Genomic DNA, 17,343 nt, shown 5'->3' with positions numbered 1-17,343 from the left:
AAAGAAATTAATTTATTATTATTTAAAATATTTACATAAAGTTAAAACTCCATGCATATCGCGGATTACCCACGAGTAAAACATGCATGTTAGATTTTTAGATCAAATATTCGATAACTGTCATTTTAGTATTATCATATATTGAGTTTAAGTTAGTCACATTAATATAAACGCTATAAATCATAATAATCATGGCTCACAAGTACAGTAATTACTAATTATTATAGTTATAATTATTTTCTTCAGATTCAAATTTCAAAAACATTTAACCAATAAAAAGTTATACCGTATAGACTGGAACAAGTTTCCAAGGCACGCTGTATAACATTATGGAACCTGTACTGTATATACTTGATGATTCGTCTGGTGGCAGTGACCGCGTGAGCCAAAATCGTACACGCAACTGCGATATTACCTAAAACGTGCAATACGGTTTAGGTCCGGTGGGATCGTCAATCGTCATGAAACCCGAGGTACCTATCTACATAGGCAGGTACTTGAGTACTTCTATAATAATACACGTCGAAAGCGTGTATAACGCGCGTTTAACATCACGAAGTTCGAAAAAAAAAAAATTTGTAATTCGTGAAAAAGAAATTGCTTGCAATATAGCAATACGATATGTTTCGACTGAAAATATTACGATATTATAATAAACTGGCGATGTGCGTGTGCGTATAATGCATCATGTGTCGGCGGATCAACCTGAGTGTGTGTGTGTGTGTCGGCAGAAAACCCGCTATACAACTGCAGAGCGATTCCAAACGAGATACATTTGGAATTTTCGCTATTTTATATGCTCACCGCCGGAAACGGAATTTCGCCCTCCGCCACGTCTCTTTCGCGGGGTGTGTTATTATTATTAGATATATAGGTTATAATCTATATAGTATACAATGTTCTGCATTGGCGTGTGTGTGTGTGTGTGTATATGTATATGTAGGTGGGCACCATTGGCGGAAATCCATTACAATTTCTAAAGGGTGAGGGGAAGGGGTTAGGAGGGTTGGCTAACATCGACGTTAGCCGAGCGGGCTTGCTTGCCACACACCATTCGGCAATATCTCGCATTTTTAGGTTTTTATTGTATAAATTGTATATTACGGTTTTACATTTTTTTTCGCGAACACTCGTGTTCGGGTAGGAAGTGCGCAATTTTCGTGTGGCACCTACTGCAAAGACAGGACGTAAAAAATCTGACACCGAGAATTTAACTGCATGCGACCACGCAGTGTCTGAATCCCTGTGAACAAACTTTTGAAACAACGATCGTTCAATGCACACAAACAGTTAATAATATGTTAAATTAACAAAATAATATCCACGCATGGACCATGTTTACACGTAATATTTATATACTTATACCTATCTATAATGGAAACGTGTAAAAAAAAAAAAAAACCGAAAACGATATTTTGTGTATGTTTATGTGTTTGGTGGGTCACTGTTGTAATTGTTCAATCTTATTTCACGTGAACTGCAAAAACAAGTCAACATGACGTTCATTTCGCAATATCATTTTCGATGATGCGTGGCCATAATTACTATATACACAATAATATTTATACACATCACACGTCATATTGACATATCTCCAAAAATTAACCAAAATAGTTTTAAACCGTATAAGTACAGTGTTTCACGATGGAGGCATAAATAATATTTGAAAACCGATTTTCGAGACACAGCACTAACTACTTTAAACGTGGTGTCTACTAACTTGTACGGAAGGGAACAAATTTATAATTGTATTTAATTCTTCTATGTAAAACTGATTTTCGTAAACGTCATATGGATACAAACGAATTTCATTTTATATTTTATATGAATTCGAAACAAAATGTATTTTGTATTTATTGCATTTTAAATATTTTTTTCTTCGTTGGATATTTTGTAATGCTATTTGTTAATTTGCTTATTTATGAATGTTTTCGTCTCAAGTACCTAGATATTTTTATTCATTATTTACAATTTATTTTTTGGGCTTATCCGTTCCTTAGAATCACGTGTGTAGTCACCTCTAATATAGTAGGTAGGTATAGGTTTTATTTTTGTTAATGGACTTACACGTGAGAGTGTCAGGAATAATAACGTACGAGTGAGATTATACATAAATATTTTGTACTTATGTAGTTGGATTATTTTAACACTTTTACGGTGAACATTCGTGATTTAAAAGGGTATTAACTTTTTACGTAGGTAATCTATTTTAGATACTATTTTATCGTCGGTTAATTAAAGAGTGTACCTAAGATTCGAGGAACTATAGCTCTGATCTGTGGTAGGTTTTGAGTTATCTGACATTAAAAAGCTTATTAAGCATTCAAACATAAGACCTAAATAACTAAAAACATTTTTATTCAAATAACTATTATCATATGATTAAATATTTTGAAAATGTCATAGTTTATAAGACAATATAATACAAGTATCAATAGTGTTTACAGTCATACACTCATACCTAACAATACCTTTAAAATCATTGATATCGCCAAGGGTATTGTGTGTTAAAAACTAGGAGTATAAATGTATGAAAACGTATGTCAATACGTATAAAATATTTAAGTCATATGAACAATTTACTAGATGTAACATTTAAAATAACTTGTAATAATACATTGGTTTGCACCAGTACCCGTCATACTCATCATAACTGAAATATGTATTCGGTCTATTATATAGATATTAGATACGTATCATACATTGCCTATTTTGTTTTAAAAACTAATTAAAAAATCCCATTCAAATTAAAAATAGATAATTAATAATAGCGTATGGTGGCTATTGTTGTGATTTTCGTTATCTCAACTTATCTCCAGATAGGCATAGTTTTTTTCCTATTTAAACATTTTAAACGTGAATCACCTCATTATTGATTCAATTAATAATGACGTGTTTGGTATGTAAGTGCACGTCTATCTAAAGGTATAAGAAGTATTTTTAACTAAAAGGGGGAGGGGAGGCGTATCTCCTTGATATCCATCATCTTCCCCATCCCACGGGATATAAGGCTTAATCCAGTGTCATTATTTTTTTTTTTTACTCTTCAGTCAATGCTCGAAATGTCAAATTTTCTGAGCTGAACACATAATTTTACTAAGCACCTGCATCTTGCGTGGTAGAGACTCGTCCCATCTACTAATATAAAACGCATAAATGCATAATATATGCGAGGCGAGCCGATATCTGCCATAGAATTATTATTATCGCATGTGCAGGTTATTATCAAAGGTTAGGCCCATCACGTATTTAAGTCATCGTAAAACTCTGGACCGCCTAGCTGATCATACTTAGGTAAATACCTACGTTGTAGTTCCGAGTACATAATGCTCGGCGAGACGTATACGTACACATAATATTATATTATTATGTTTTTATCAATGTATATCGTGTTTCGTGGTTTTTTTTTGTTTTAGCTCGGGACTGAGTTGTGTATTGAAAGTATAGTATATTACTTTTTGGTACTTATATCATATAATATATAAAGGCAAGCGCGCTGAGATAAGTAAATTAACGTCGACGAATATAGACGATTTTACGTGCATAGTAATAAATAATATAATACTATATACGTACCTATTATATTATATACGTTCCGCAGTTTTTCGTTGTGCCCGATAAAATGTTTAATATTATTATACGATCGGTGAATTTTTTTTTTTTAATCGGTTGCACATGGCACAGTAGACGTACTTATGCATTATATATTTATAATATTATGAATTATTTAATACGCCATTGGTATATCATATTATATGCACATATATATGACTGCCACACCTACACATCTGCATAATGGAATAATATATTATATTTTTTATGCGTATAACTACCTAATTGTTATGAAGCGCTTATTGAATTGACGCCGTCCGACGCAGCGCAATCGACCCTTCAACTCCATACAAAAAGCTTCAGTTCTCATTTTTATATTTTTCCATAAACACTATCCATATTATACACTACGAGTGACGAGGGAAAAACTGTGTATAGATTAGCGTATATACTTAACTATAATAGCAATTAGCAAAGCGAAAAAAAGCTAACAACTTTATTTTTTGTGCGTGTCAGGAGGGCTACTTTTGTAATTTTATAATTCACTGCGCGAGGTTTCAACCTTCAGAAGTTCAGCCCACGTGGTACCACAACAAATTACGTGTAAGCGACTTTTATTTTTCACGCGTTCAACGAAAACAAGTCAACGGATTCGTTTCTCAATGATGTGATTCAAAATGCAATTTGTGGCATTTGATTATCGTATAAAAAAATATCAACACGACACTTTAAAATATGTCCTGAAGTGGTGCCAATCCACTCCACCGCTTATCTACAAATCAATGTCATCTCACTGCATACAATAACAATATAAATTCATACATAAATAAATACACGGTACCAAATTTACCATACATAACATCACGTAGGTATGCCTGCTGTATACAGTTTTTTTCACGATGAAATAAACTTATTTGAAAATCGATTTTGAATATCTTCTGAGACCTACAGTTAGGTAACAGGTTTTCGTGGGTGCAATATAGAACTTCTTAAATTTTATGTTTTTCTTCATTCAATTTTTTTCATTTAAAATTCTTCTTCTTCATTCGACGGCTAAAATTTTAGTTTTTATTTTATTTTTAGGGATTATCAGTTCTTTATATAATTATATGCACTTATAGCAATAGTAACAGATATGTACATACAGTTTGTTTTTATTTATTTAAGTACTTATATACGTTAACGCAAGGTTAAAATAAAGCTCCAATAAATTATATATAATAATACAGATATAAGATATAACCATAATATTTATACAGCTTATTTGAACACCTTAACAGAAGTTTAAATTTTAACATACTATATAATATATTTTTGGGTTGGATACATCTTACGATTTCTGACATATTTCTAGCGGACTATTTCGCGTCATGGTTGCCAAGGCAACCAAAATAAAAACAAAGATTAAATGAATGTTATAACGTTACGATTTCGTGTAGCAGAACCTAAGTTAGCACGCTAATTTGAATACATTTTTCAGAGAGTATTAGCTTCATACGAAATTTTCTTTTGTATAGTAGCACCTACCTAAACGATTTGATGTATAATTTAATTTAAAAACCAATGTAGTTGTTCAGCGACATGGTATAGATCTCGTTATTGAGCAGGTCACTACTGTAGTCTGTATGCATATTAAGTAGAATTTGAGTTCAAGTAGTTCAACAATAATAGATTATCAATGGTACTTTGGGTTTCATCTGTTACTCCACTGTACTCTTATAAAGTTCAAATTAACTTATAACTCGACTGTTTAGCGAACAGACTTAGATGGAAATGCATGCTATATTAATTAGAATATGGTATTAGAAATCTGACAACAATTAATGAACACGATTTTAAATCATTCTTATTAAAATAATACCAATTTTATTTTGCATACATCTTATAATTTTGTTTTTAGCTTATATTATTTTTATGGTCAGTATAATTACGTAAATTTGGTTATGGAATAAATACTATTTTAAAATCTCGAAACAAATTGCAAGCGTAAATTAGACTTTGTTTGCAATCTACAATATTATTAACATCGATAACCATAGTCCTTAATATTATGATTGGTAGTTATTATATTTATTACTTTTTAGTTTTTAGGTGTACTTCATAGAAAATACATTTTTAAATGTTCGAATATACTTCGACTTATTGACTGCATATTTTGACATTGTAATATATTGTAATTTTTTTTAAAAAGCTTATTTCTATTTTTACCAGTTAAATGTTAGTATAAATCGATTTCCTAAAGTTATAACAATACCCATAATAAGATTCTCATTCATAATTTGATTTTACTATACACTGAATTTCACAAGATATTTTGCTTCTGAATTATATGAAATACAAATTAATACTACCAATTGTTGTCAATCGTAAAAGTAAAAAACTTGAACATTTTATTTACAATAAATATCAAAAATCGTTTTATGATAAAATATTTAAAAATGCGTTAGTTTTCGAACAAACGAGTGTGGTACCCTAAAATGAAACATCGAATTTTCAGGCACTTAAGATGCAACCGCATCGATAAAGCTACATAGCTCTAGCTTCATCTCTAGCGATTTTCGTCCAAAATCTCGATACTTCCGATAGGAGTACCTATCGACTGTTGCACGTTTCACAGTTTTGATGTTTTACTTGTGAAGTACTGAAGTTGCTATTTTTTTTATGGTATATGTATACGGAAAACAATCGAAATCACGTGGAACTGACCCGAAATTCGAAATTTATAGTCTTGTCGCCCGGCCAGAGATATTATTATTACAACAACAATACGTCATTTAATCTGCAGATTTTCTCCGTATACCAAAACGCGTTGCTTTTACAATATCATCACAATATTCCGGTTTATTAAAAATAACGATTAAAAACAATCTCGCCGCCGCCCTCCGCGAGCTCCGTACGCGTGCGTAATGATTTACCCGAGTGCGCATTACAATTATATTATTATTTTATTACGTACACGCGAATTTTTTTTTTCTATTCCTCTTGGCACGGACGAGTGAATCACATTTACAAGGAATGCGACGACGTCGCGTCTCCGCGCATATATAGGTACTCGGTGGCACACACAGACAACACTGCGCCACGACGTGATTATACAACATTACAATAATATTATTACGTAAAAATAATAATGTATTATTGGGTAAAACAAACGTCGTCATTAAAAAAAAAAAACTGAAAACAAAAATGATGAATTCGAAATCGACACCACGCGCGGCAACGGTCATCTCGACAACAATTAATAACTAACACGTCGCAGTCACGCGTAATGTTAATGCTGCACGCGTTCAATAATAGTTTTAGATTAATGTATATATTTAAACTATTAAAGTATATAAATAAATTAATAATAATATGTACCGCGTTTAAGTGATGTTACAACTTTGTACGCTTACCAAAAACATTGTACGCAACAACAATATTGTACATAATGTTATTATCGTCGATCTGGCACTTTCGAATAGGTACGCCAACTACGCCGTTTAAAATAATAACAATATGCGAGTTTTGATGGTTTAATATGCGACGGCTAAGTGGTTATTATCGCTATTATTTTTTTTACGGTATATTAATAATAATATAAAAACATATTTATTATTTCGATCGACGGCAGCACATATATATAAAAGGTATCTGTGTACAAAAATATAAGTAGGTACATAGATATATTGATACACCTACAGTCTACACCTATAATGACCTGCCGGAAAACGAGGTAGATTTGTATCATGTTACTATAATATACTTTAATGAGATTTAATTTTGACGGACATCATGGAAAATAATTGTTATACACAGCCCCGATTATATTGTATGAGTTTTGCCAAATCAATCGGGTCGGGTGTGATTGAACACGAGACAACACCACGCCAGATGATATTTTTTATTTACCACTATTGTAAAACAATGAAATAAAACATGTTCACACGCGTGACTAAATGTTTTAACGGCTTTCACAGCCACACTTTGTCGACAACACACGCTGCGCTGTGCTCTTTTCGGAAAAATTGTAGGAAATAGTTTGATTTTACACTCGTTGCCCTCGCCTCGTCATCGAGTTAACCCTATTCGGCGACCGCGTGTATTTTGTTGGAGATTGTAAAAAAGATTTAAGAATGAAGAATATTTAGTAGGAAAGTCGGGTATAAAAACAAAACACAATCGATTAACAATTATATAAATATAATTTTAAGATATAAAAAAAGATTATACTTTTATAATGTATTTTTTGTACAAGCGCGCGCGTTCGTTTTTTTTATTTATATAAAATAACGCGATGCACAAATAATAATAATAATAATAATAAAAAAAAATAGTGTTAAAACTTCTTAACATCATTATACCGATTTACTTGCGAACAATATATAGGTACAGTACCGTAAAGTCTACCTGTATTAATGTACAATGAGTAAATCTATATACAACACATTCACATCGTACACATCATTATGTATTTTAATAATAATAAACCAACTAATATATAAGTATATAAAATTTAAATCTGAAAGTAAGGGAGGGGGGTTTAATCATATGTACTTATAACGCTAATACATATATATAGAAAACAATATAATAGTAATAATAATAATAATAATAATAATGATAATAATAAGGCGAATAATAATATAATGTATAATATTAGACCTTGTATTTTTTTTCGTTTTTTCTATTATTTTTTTTTTTTGTATATACCTTAATATATACATAATATATATAGGTACCGGGTACATACATATATGTCATACATTTTACATTTGTATTAAAAAAAAAATATATATATATATGATTAAACATGACTATATAGTGTATAATATCCTTGCACTTCAAAATATTATTTAGGGGCAAATATTAGGAAAAAAAAATTCATTCATTACAAAACAATCTATAAATGCTCTGTCGAACAAGTATTCATCGTGTTTTATTAATTACGTTCAGAAAAAGTTGTGGAAGTTATATATTTAAATTATATAAAAAAAAAATATTTTTTTTTTTGTTTGTATGAGATCATATAAATTTTAGGGTTTTTAATTAGTACAAAATGACTCGTGGGATTCAAATGGTAAAAATGATACAAACACCACCGTATCGCGCGCCCTCGTTTCTCTTCATTTATGTACATGGTATTTTATTTTACACGATGTGTTATTGTTACAGGTAAAAATCGAATTATCGTTAATGGTTTTTTTTTTTTTTTACTTTTGAATTTCAATAAAAAATACAGATAAATCAAAATACGCTTATAATGTGTAAGTATCTAGCCAAAGCATAAAAAAAAATATGACGTTGAAAACATTCCTCTTTCTAATTCGGACACAAGATTTTCATAATATATAATATACACACATAAACATACATATTATATACACACGCGTATGCATATAACTATGTATATATACATATACACACATACATATAATATTATAATTTTTTTGCTTTTTTTTCAATTTTCATAATGATTATACAAATGGAAGCACCCTATACTTAACAACACTTAAGCAACAGTATAATTATTTTTTATAGTACAACGTGATAATGATTAAAATATATGTTATATATGAATATATAAAAAACACCTAAACAAAATGTTCACACTTGGAGTAAAAAAAAAACATTCAAAGATTATGAAGCGAATATTATTATTATCATTATTGTCTACTGAGGCTCTAGTAACTAGCATACAATATAATATTTTTACAATATTACGTTAGTCGTGTTCAAAAAATTTTAGAAAGCGATTCAGAAGTAAATCAAATACATATAATATAATATCATTATTTTTTTTTACGAATACACGACAAACTTAAAAAATAAACGTCGAGACATCACAATTTTTTGACGAATTTTACGCAATTTACGAGCGAAATAAGTATAAAAAAAGTCACGTTGTTTTTATATTTAATATATCTATATATATATATATGTTGTATATAAATGTACAATGAAATATTCGACACGTATCGTACCGACAGTATAAAAAAGTCGTATTATATAATATTTACACGATAAGAGTGAAATTAATTCCGATTGTCGTCTGCCGCCGATCAGTACTGTGTGTGTATACGAATGTATAAAAACATAATAGTGGCAACTGCAGTAGTAGTAATAATAATATAATTTTATGCAAATACACATATACATATATATCTAGAAGACGTATACAAAAACAAACGGACATAAAAAACTTACATGTGTGTGATTTATTACTCCAAACGCAAGCACGTCGTTTTATATGAGTATTGTTTTTATTTTTTTACCGCAGTGTATAGATTTTCATATAAATATATATATATATATTATACGCGCACACAATACATACATACTTACAAGCGTACGTATAGGTAGAATAAATATAACATATAATATGACAAAAAAAGAGGAAAACGTAATAAAATGAATAAATTAACTTAAAAAAAAAAAAAATAAAAAAAAAAAAAAAAAAATAAAAAAAAAAAAAAAAAAAAAAAAAATCTTTAATATTTGGGTGTTCGTGGGGGGGGGGGTAGTAGTGGCGGCGGTCAAATAACGTGAACGACGACGACGGCGGCGGGTGTGGCGGTGGGGAGGAGTGATTTTGGGGCTAGCGGTACGGGCGCGTTCTTCTCCTCTGCCCCGAGACATCTAGCAGTCATTGATGATGCCTCGCACGTCCTCCCAGTCGGCGGTCACGCCCATGTGGGACAGTATGTCGGTCATGTCGGACGTGCACGTGAACTCGAGGTGCGAGCTTTGCCGGACGGAGCCGTTGTCCATGTCGGACGACAGGCAGTCGATGTCCATCTTGAAGTCGGACGGCATCTGGATGAGGTCGTCCAGGCACTCGAGGTCGGCCAGCGATGGATTCTCACCGACGCGGCCCAGCGCGGCCGACTCCGAATCGCAGTCCATCGGTTCCTGTTTGACGGAGAAATACGACGACTGGGCGACGGAGGACATCGAGGACGAAGACGGAGATGGATGCGAGGGTTCGGCCTTGACCAGCAGGTGATCATCCTTCATCAGATTCCGGGCGAGCAGATCGGCCGGCGACTGATTGCTTAGGTGGTTGTGCTGGTTATGTTGGTGGAGCTGCTGGTCAATCTGCCGGGCGGACATGAGCGATGCCGCCGAACCGGGACTGAGCAACATGGCGTTGGCGTTGGTGGTGCCGCCGTCCTCGTTGTCATCGTCGTCTACGTCGGCCAGCACTGTGATTGTGGCCGAAGTGTTGAGCGTGTTGAGCAACTTGATTTTGAGCGGCTTGACGTCGAAACATGTCAGAGGCGAGTCGTCATAGAACGTAGCGCTCTCCGGCGAGTTGGGAGAGTCGCAAGTGGGGCTGGTCGGCACCTTGGCGTTTACCGAGGCGGGCACGCGCACCTCGGCCGCATCCTTGGAACTGTTGTTGCCCTTTGCTGTATCGATCGTGAAGTGATACTTGAGCCGATCCGGATTCACCGGGCTCATCCTGTTCACCTGTATTATACCGTTTCGTCGGACGAAAGACTTTGACGACGATGACGATGAAGTGGTGTTGTCCTGGATCAAGGTCGCTGGTGACGCGATCCTGTTGTCCAGCACATGCAACGTCCCCGAGTTAATGCTACACGCGACGCGGCTGGACACGGTCGTCAAAGCGTTGCCGAACTTTTTGCACATGTTCTTCCGGAATTTTGACTGAGCCGCGGCCGAAGTGGTGGTCTTGGCGATCGCGGCCGGACCGGACGAGGTCGTGTTACTACTACTGTTCTTTGGCGTCCTCTTGCGTGGCCTGTACTTGTAGTCCGGGTACTCTTTGAGGTGCATCAGTCTCAGCGTCTCGGCCTCTTCAATGAACGGTTTTCGCTGTTCATCGGTCAGCGTTTTCCACAGCATACCGAGCTTCTTCGATATCTCCGCGTTGTGCATGTCCGGTTGATCATGACATATCTTACGTCTCTCAATCTGTGACCACACCATAAACGCGTTCATTGGCCGTTTGATGTGGTTCGGATTGTTCTTTTTCGTCTGTAACAAGAAAGAAAGAAAAAAAAATTCACACCATTAGTAAAAATTGGTCACATTTTAACTCGTAACCATAATAATATGTAAAATATCATAATTTTTTGTTTTCATCTTTGCACGACGAAGTGATAACGTTAACACGTTAATTAATTCATTAATTAATGTTAAATTATATATTATTATATTCTAACGAACGCGCACGTCAAACGGCAATAATAACGATAGTATTCGTTGGCAAAACGCGTGTTAATAAATAAATAAATATAAAAAAAAAATCGTTAATATAGACTTTGCTGTTAAAAAATAATATTGAGCGGCGGCAAGTATGACAATTTGATGGCATAATTTCAGGTTGTACTAGTCAGGGTAATATGTTTTTATGGTCCTTTTTAAAAATAATTAGTTATAGTTCTTCCCATTATTTTCGCTATCTATACAAACTACGATTCTCTCGACCAACGCCCGTAACTGTAACAGGTGAACAGTCATATTCTTTGTTTTTCATCAGTTTAATCGAAATAATCAATATTTATAAAATTAGAAAATCGTCTAAAAATCCTAATGTACAAATACAGATGCCTAATGCTGACAAAAAGTCTAAAACGACGTACCAATAACAAGAGAATATTTTTTTAAAATACGGTCAAGTATTAAATTATCATTAATCATACATTGAACAAATTGAATTGGAACTCATTTATTAATTTTTGAGAGACGCTGTTTGTGAGGACCGGCCAACCCCAGCGAGTTTTTAAACATATCGTCCCAGATATGGGTAAAATAATATGATGCCACCGTAATAATTATTATAATCGTAGTGGAGGAGCTACTGTGACCGGCAGAAAAATAGTAATACAGAGCGCTAACAGCAATAAAAATAATAAAATAATAATAATAATAATAATAACAACATTGCCAATATTATGTGCGCGGTGATCTCGCGTGCGCGCGGCGCTCGGTACCCGGCGGCGGTGGTTACTTTCACTGTCAAGGCGTCGTGCGAGCGAACGGTCGGTCGGTGGGATGGCGGTGCGGCGTTGTGTAACAACTCAAGGTCATTAACGAGGCGCGCTCGCTAGTACGCCCGCAACCTCACGGAGCGCGCTTCCCCTCCCGCCACCGACGTCGGCGACGGTCACGCGGAAAAGGCGAATGACTCATTGCGCGCGCACACACACACATACATAATATCTACACAACAACCTTCGGACGGGGCAACCACCTGTCTATCTGTGCACCCGCGACCCCCTCGCTCTCATCATCAAAGTTCGCCGCCGCGGTACCTATTCCCGGCGATACTCAATTTTTAATCTCAAGCAGAGGAAAAAACAAATTCTGCGGATTAATATATTAATAACTATATCATCGCACGATTTCCGTGGTCTAATGAGTGCAGTAAAAACGTATAATATAATTGGCACTAATAATATTACGTTTAATCGGATTTTTTTTCTTTTAGTGGAAACTTTTATTGGATGTCCCTCGTCAAATTTTCGGTTGAATTTGTAAAAATAAATTTTCGAAATCACGCCGGGAGGGGAGAGAACAACCGGCCGGAATCTTCAACTACGAGTATCTTTCGGCAAACATAGGGAAGTGAAAAATTACGTATTTTGAACATGATACGCGATACGCATATGCACACACTTTGCTCATACTATCTTACCGGTAAACGTGATCTACTTACACGATAACGAATATTAATCATAATAATAAAATACAAACAAATTTTATCCCAAACCTTGAGTATCGTTGACAAATTCGTTACAAACACTATTACCGGAAATACGATCATATTTTAATAATTTTTAATACCTGAGTACCTACTTATTATTTAATATATTTTTTTATATTATGGGACAAATTATTTTTAGTTTATAATATGACGACATTACATTATTATAAGATTTCGAATTATTGCACTCGATAATCGGTTAAGATGAAAAAAACGAATAAAATTGGACGATGGACAAATGTAATAATAGTTAATGGTTAGTCGGGCCTTTAAAATTTTCTAACTATAAATAAAAAAATACAGATATTATAAAAGCATGATATTTTTTATTCTTAACGATATTATCTGAAATGATAGTTGAAAAGAATCAATTGTATCTTATCTTTTTATTTTGTTTTAATATAACTGCCGGGCAAAGAGTTTTGCCATATACGGCATAGAACCAAGGTCTTTTGATTAAATATTTTAACACTCACGGACAAAACTATATACCGTGTTAACAAATATGTTTCCGGGTAAATTGCTACATTTGGAAAAATATAGTAGGTACTTAATGGAATAAAATAATAAATCTAAACAAAATTGTACGAGTTGGATACACCAGAACAGATTTTAATGAAATAATTAATAACAAGTATATTTTAGGTACCAATATATTTTGAAGTATAAATATTAAGCAGGTATACTAAAATTAAAATGTTATAATTTTTACTACTGCGATTTGTTTTTATTGAAAATAATGAAAATAAATCTGTTCAATATTTGAATAGATTGATTTTATTAGTTTGAATTATAGTTGAAATTTATTGTTTTCAATGTTCATGTTTGATATTTTAAGAACTAATTGTATTAAAACACGGATAGGGACTTCCGAAAAATCAATAAATAATAAGTAGGTATTACGTTTTTAATAATTTTTTTGCGATTTATTTTTACGAGCAAACTGATTGATATTAGATTATAATAATATACACATTTTTAGTGTTCATTTCAACAACTTGTATAAAGATTTAGGGTGGAAAAAAATACAATTTTTAAAGAACGAGTTATAATTTGATTTTGCAAAATATGTAACGCATGCACACACTTGTATACAAAATACCAATACTTAATTGTTTGGGATTTTTTCTAAGGAATATTCAGAAAACATGAGTCTGGGACATAGGCAAAAAGTGCAAGATTGAAACAAAACTCCACTTGTCAACCAATTTCGGTTACACCCCAAAGAGTAAAAATAAACAACGATTCTTTTTCCAAGAATCTAGCCGAAATACAGTTTTATAGACCACGACACCGGCCTGGGCGGCGTGCAGATAAGATAACAGTCGCGAAAACGTTCGTCCAAATGTATCTCGCGTGCACCGGAGAGAAAATTGGGTCATAGTATTACGATTTCAGTTTATTTGATTTTATACTTAACAGGGTTTAGAGAGAATTAAAATAAAATTATGTAAACATGGTTTGTTGTTGTTTTATTTTTAGGTTCTACTACTGTAGAGTATAAAAATATTTTCGTGTTATTATTATTATTAGGTACTAAAATAGTTATTTTTATTGCACGACAAAAATCGAAAATTCAAGGTACCAACGAATTTTGGGAAAATATTATTGCGCGTTCTTGCCACCCGGAAAAACACGCACAAGGTTTTACCACTACGCTCAAGTTTATTTTTTTTTTCAAAGTAAAAAATAATTATTTTGATAAAAAAAAAGTTACTAAAAATCATTGTGGCTTAGGGATACAATTTTATTTATTTATGAAGAGATGACACGCACCTGTGTTGCGTCGGAGTACGGCGTCGTCGAGTTTTCGTCGACCAGTTGTGAGCCAAACATCGGCAGGGCCAACTTGTTATCCGACGAGTCAACGATGCGGATAGTCTCTTGTTTAGGCACCATGTTGTAAATGTTTATTTATTATTTTAAGTGTATTGCAAAAATATTAATCGTCGCGATCCAGAGAACACGGAGCACGTAGTCGAAAAAAATTACGAGCACGCACAAAAAAAATTCAAAGTCTACACACGCTCGAGTGATGTAGAGGAAAAAATATTATTTTTCCCCGTTTGGCAGAAACGTCGTTGCGTAAAAAAATCTGAATTAAAATTTATCGCGGACGGCGAAAAAAATTATCAAACGGAGCGACGAATTGCGGTGCGCGTGATTTCTGCACTCGTGCAGTGGTCGCGAGCTGTGAGCAAACTCTGATACGACCACAACAACTACAACGTTCGAGTACCGTCGGCAAAAGCGGACGATCGCACACTGACTGGACGAACACTTCGCGGCGGCGTCGACGAGTGGCGACTGACGGCGGCGTGGCGGTCGTCTTCACCGAGTGTCGCGGGGGGCGCGTTCACCACAACGCTTGTGCTGCTGCCTCCGGTCGGCGGCCGTGGCGTACAATGTCGACCATGTCGTACCTGACGGCGAGAACAGCGACGATTGCGTGTGTGCGTGTGCGTGTGCGTGTGCGTGTGCGTGTACGTGTGCGTGTGCGTATACCAATGAGCCTGCTACGCGGACCGGGTTGAACGAGCGAGCGTGGTATACTGACGCCGGTTACGGCGGTCGGCGGCCACTATAATACCGCCGTCCCCCTCCTCGTCCCACCGCCACCGCGAAGACGTGTTCTCTCGACACTAGCGCCCGCCGCCGTAGCTGCCGACGATATTATTATTAGGGCAACGCCACACGGTGGAAGCGAGTCGCACTACGGTACTCCGCCGCCGGGCGATCACGTCTTCCCCGTACGCGTCTTTTACTGTATCTGTCGCGATCATTTTTGTTGGTTTTTTTTTAAAAATTTCTGCACTGGTCCTTTTGCCTTCATAATTATTATTGCCCACGGTGTGATATCGATTTCTAACCTAACCGACTTCGTGAGGAAAAAAATGTCCCCTCACACCTTGCTTTACTGCATTACTGTCTGTAATGAGTATATAGTATCTTATCAATATTAACTTTTATGTACAAATATGAAATAATGTTACATAATTTTTTATATTGTGACGTTATAAAATGTTTTTTCGAAAACGTCACCTCCCATGATATGGTACACATACTGAGATACCGGATACGCCTTATTTTGAATTTGATTTCCTTTTTCGTCACCTCTCGGCTCCCTGCCGATTAATTCATTGATATTTAAATATTTATTATCTTCGGTTATGTGTATTGTATTAGTTTTGTCGACTAAAATATCAATATTATATTTCAGTCCACATTTTTTTTTCTGTTAAATTCAACAAGATAAACGGATCTATTTGTTTAACCGGATTAAAAAAAAGCTATCTGTTGGAATTTCGTAAAATTTGTATTGATAAAAATGAAATAATGCCGCTTCAGGCGGGGGTAGGTACGGGACCACCCCCTAAGTTCCTAACCCATATATAGCGATTACGCACTGTTAACTACGCCGCGGTGGTTTGCTTTGTTCCTCGTCAGTTTCATTACCGACGTCAACAGCACTCGACTATTAAATCTGGACATCATATCTATATGATATAGGTACATTTGCTGCAAGTCGAGTGTTGTCGACGGCAATGTTGTTCGACGAGTCTTGTCATCCTGAAAATCGATAGTGGTGATTTAATCACACTTGTAGTACACCCGCTGACGTGCAGTTACGTTAACGAACAAACCATCCGATTGACGGTTAATATCCTGCCTGACACGATTTGTTGACCTAATAATATACTTTTTCAATCAATACGGGCTAATATAATAAACGTGTTGTTTTCGACAAACTGGTACCATTAATTATCGTATGCGGTTTATTAGGTATAGTTTCGCTTTTTCAAACAATCGTTTTGCGTAGGTACATTGTTGTAACACGACCAATAGAATATTTTAGTGTAGGTATAATAAATAAGTAATACGTATATTAATAGTAATAACAATAATTAAAATAATAGTTATTATTTATATACAGTATACTGTGTAGCACTCAAATAATAATACTAACAACATGAGTTTATACTGGCTATAGTTTTATACGAGTTGTTTCGGCGCTACACGGAGTGGCAGTTCAATATCTCTGAAATGCACGAGGAATGCCTATACAAAGCGCCTGG

At 34.6% G+C, this 17,343-nt stretch overlaps 1 protein-coding gene across 1 annotated transcript; it reads right to left on the bottom strand.

Annotated features, from left to right (window-relative positions):
• Positions 1–10,033: 10,033 nt before the first annotated feature.
• On the bottom strand, positions 10,034–15,820 carry LOC111033822 (transcription factor SOX-30-like). The gene is made up of 2 exons (XM_022314749.1): positions 15,044–15,820; positions 10,034–11,535 (listed from the first exon to the last, which is right to left on the bottom strand). The coding sequence occupies exons 1-2, from the start codon at positions 15,164–15,166 to the stop codon at positions 10,171–10,173; spliced, it is 1,488 nt and encodes a 495-aa protein (XP_022170441.1). The 5' UTR covers positions 15,167–15,820; the 3' UTR covers positions 10,034–10,170.
• Between the last annotated feature and the right edge of the window lie 1,523 nt (positions 15,821–17,343).

Source organism: Myzus persicae, unplaced genomic scaffold, assembly GCF_001856785.1.
Source record: "Myzus persicae strain clone G006 unplaced genomic scaffold, MPER_G0061.0, whole genome shotgun sequence".
Classification (NCBI taxonomy): domain Eukaryota; kingdom Metazoa; phylum Arthropoda; class Insecta; order Hemiptera; family Aphididae; genus Myzus; species Myzus persicae.
This window is presented reverse-complemented; position numbering and strand designations above follow the sequence as displayed.

Excerpts from the sequence above, each read along its gene's own strand:
- LOC111033822 (XM_022314749.1), bottom strand. The coding sequence starts at position 15,166 with ATGGTGCCTAAACAAGAGACTATCCGCATCGTTGACTCGTCGGATAAC. Across the intron at positions 11,536-15,043 it reads CGTACTCCGACGCAACACAG|ACGAAAAAGAACAATCCGAA; the intron begins GTGCGTGTCATC and ends TTCTTGTTACAG.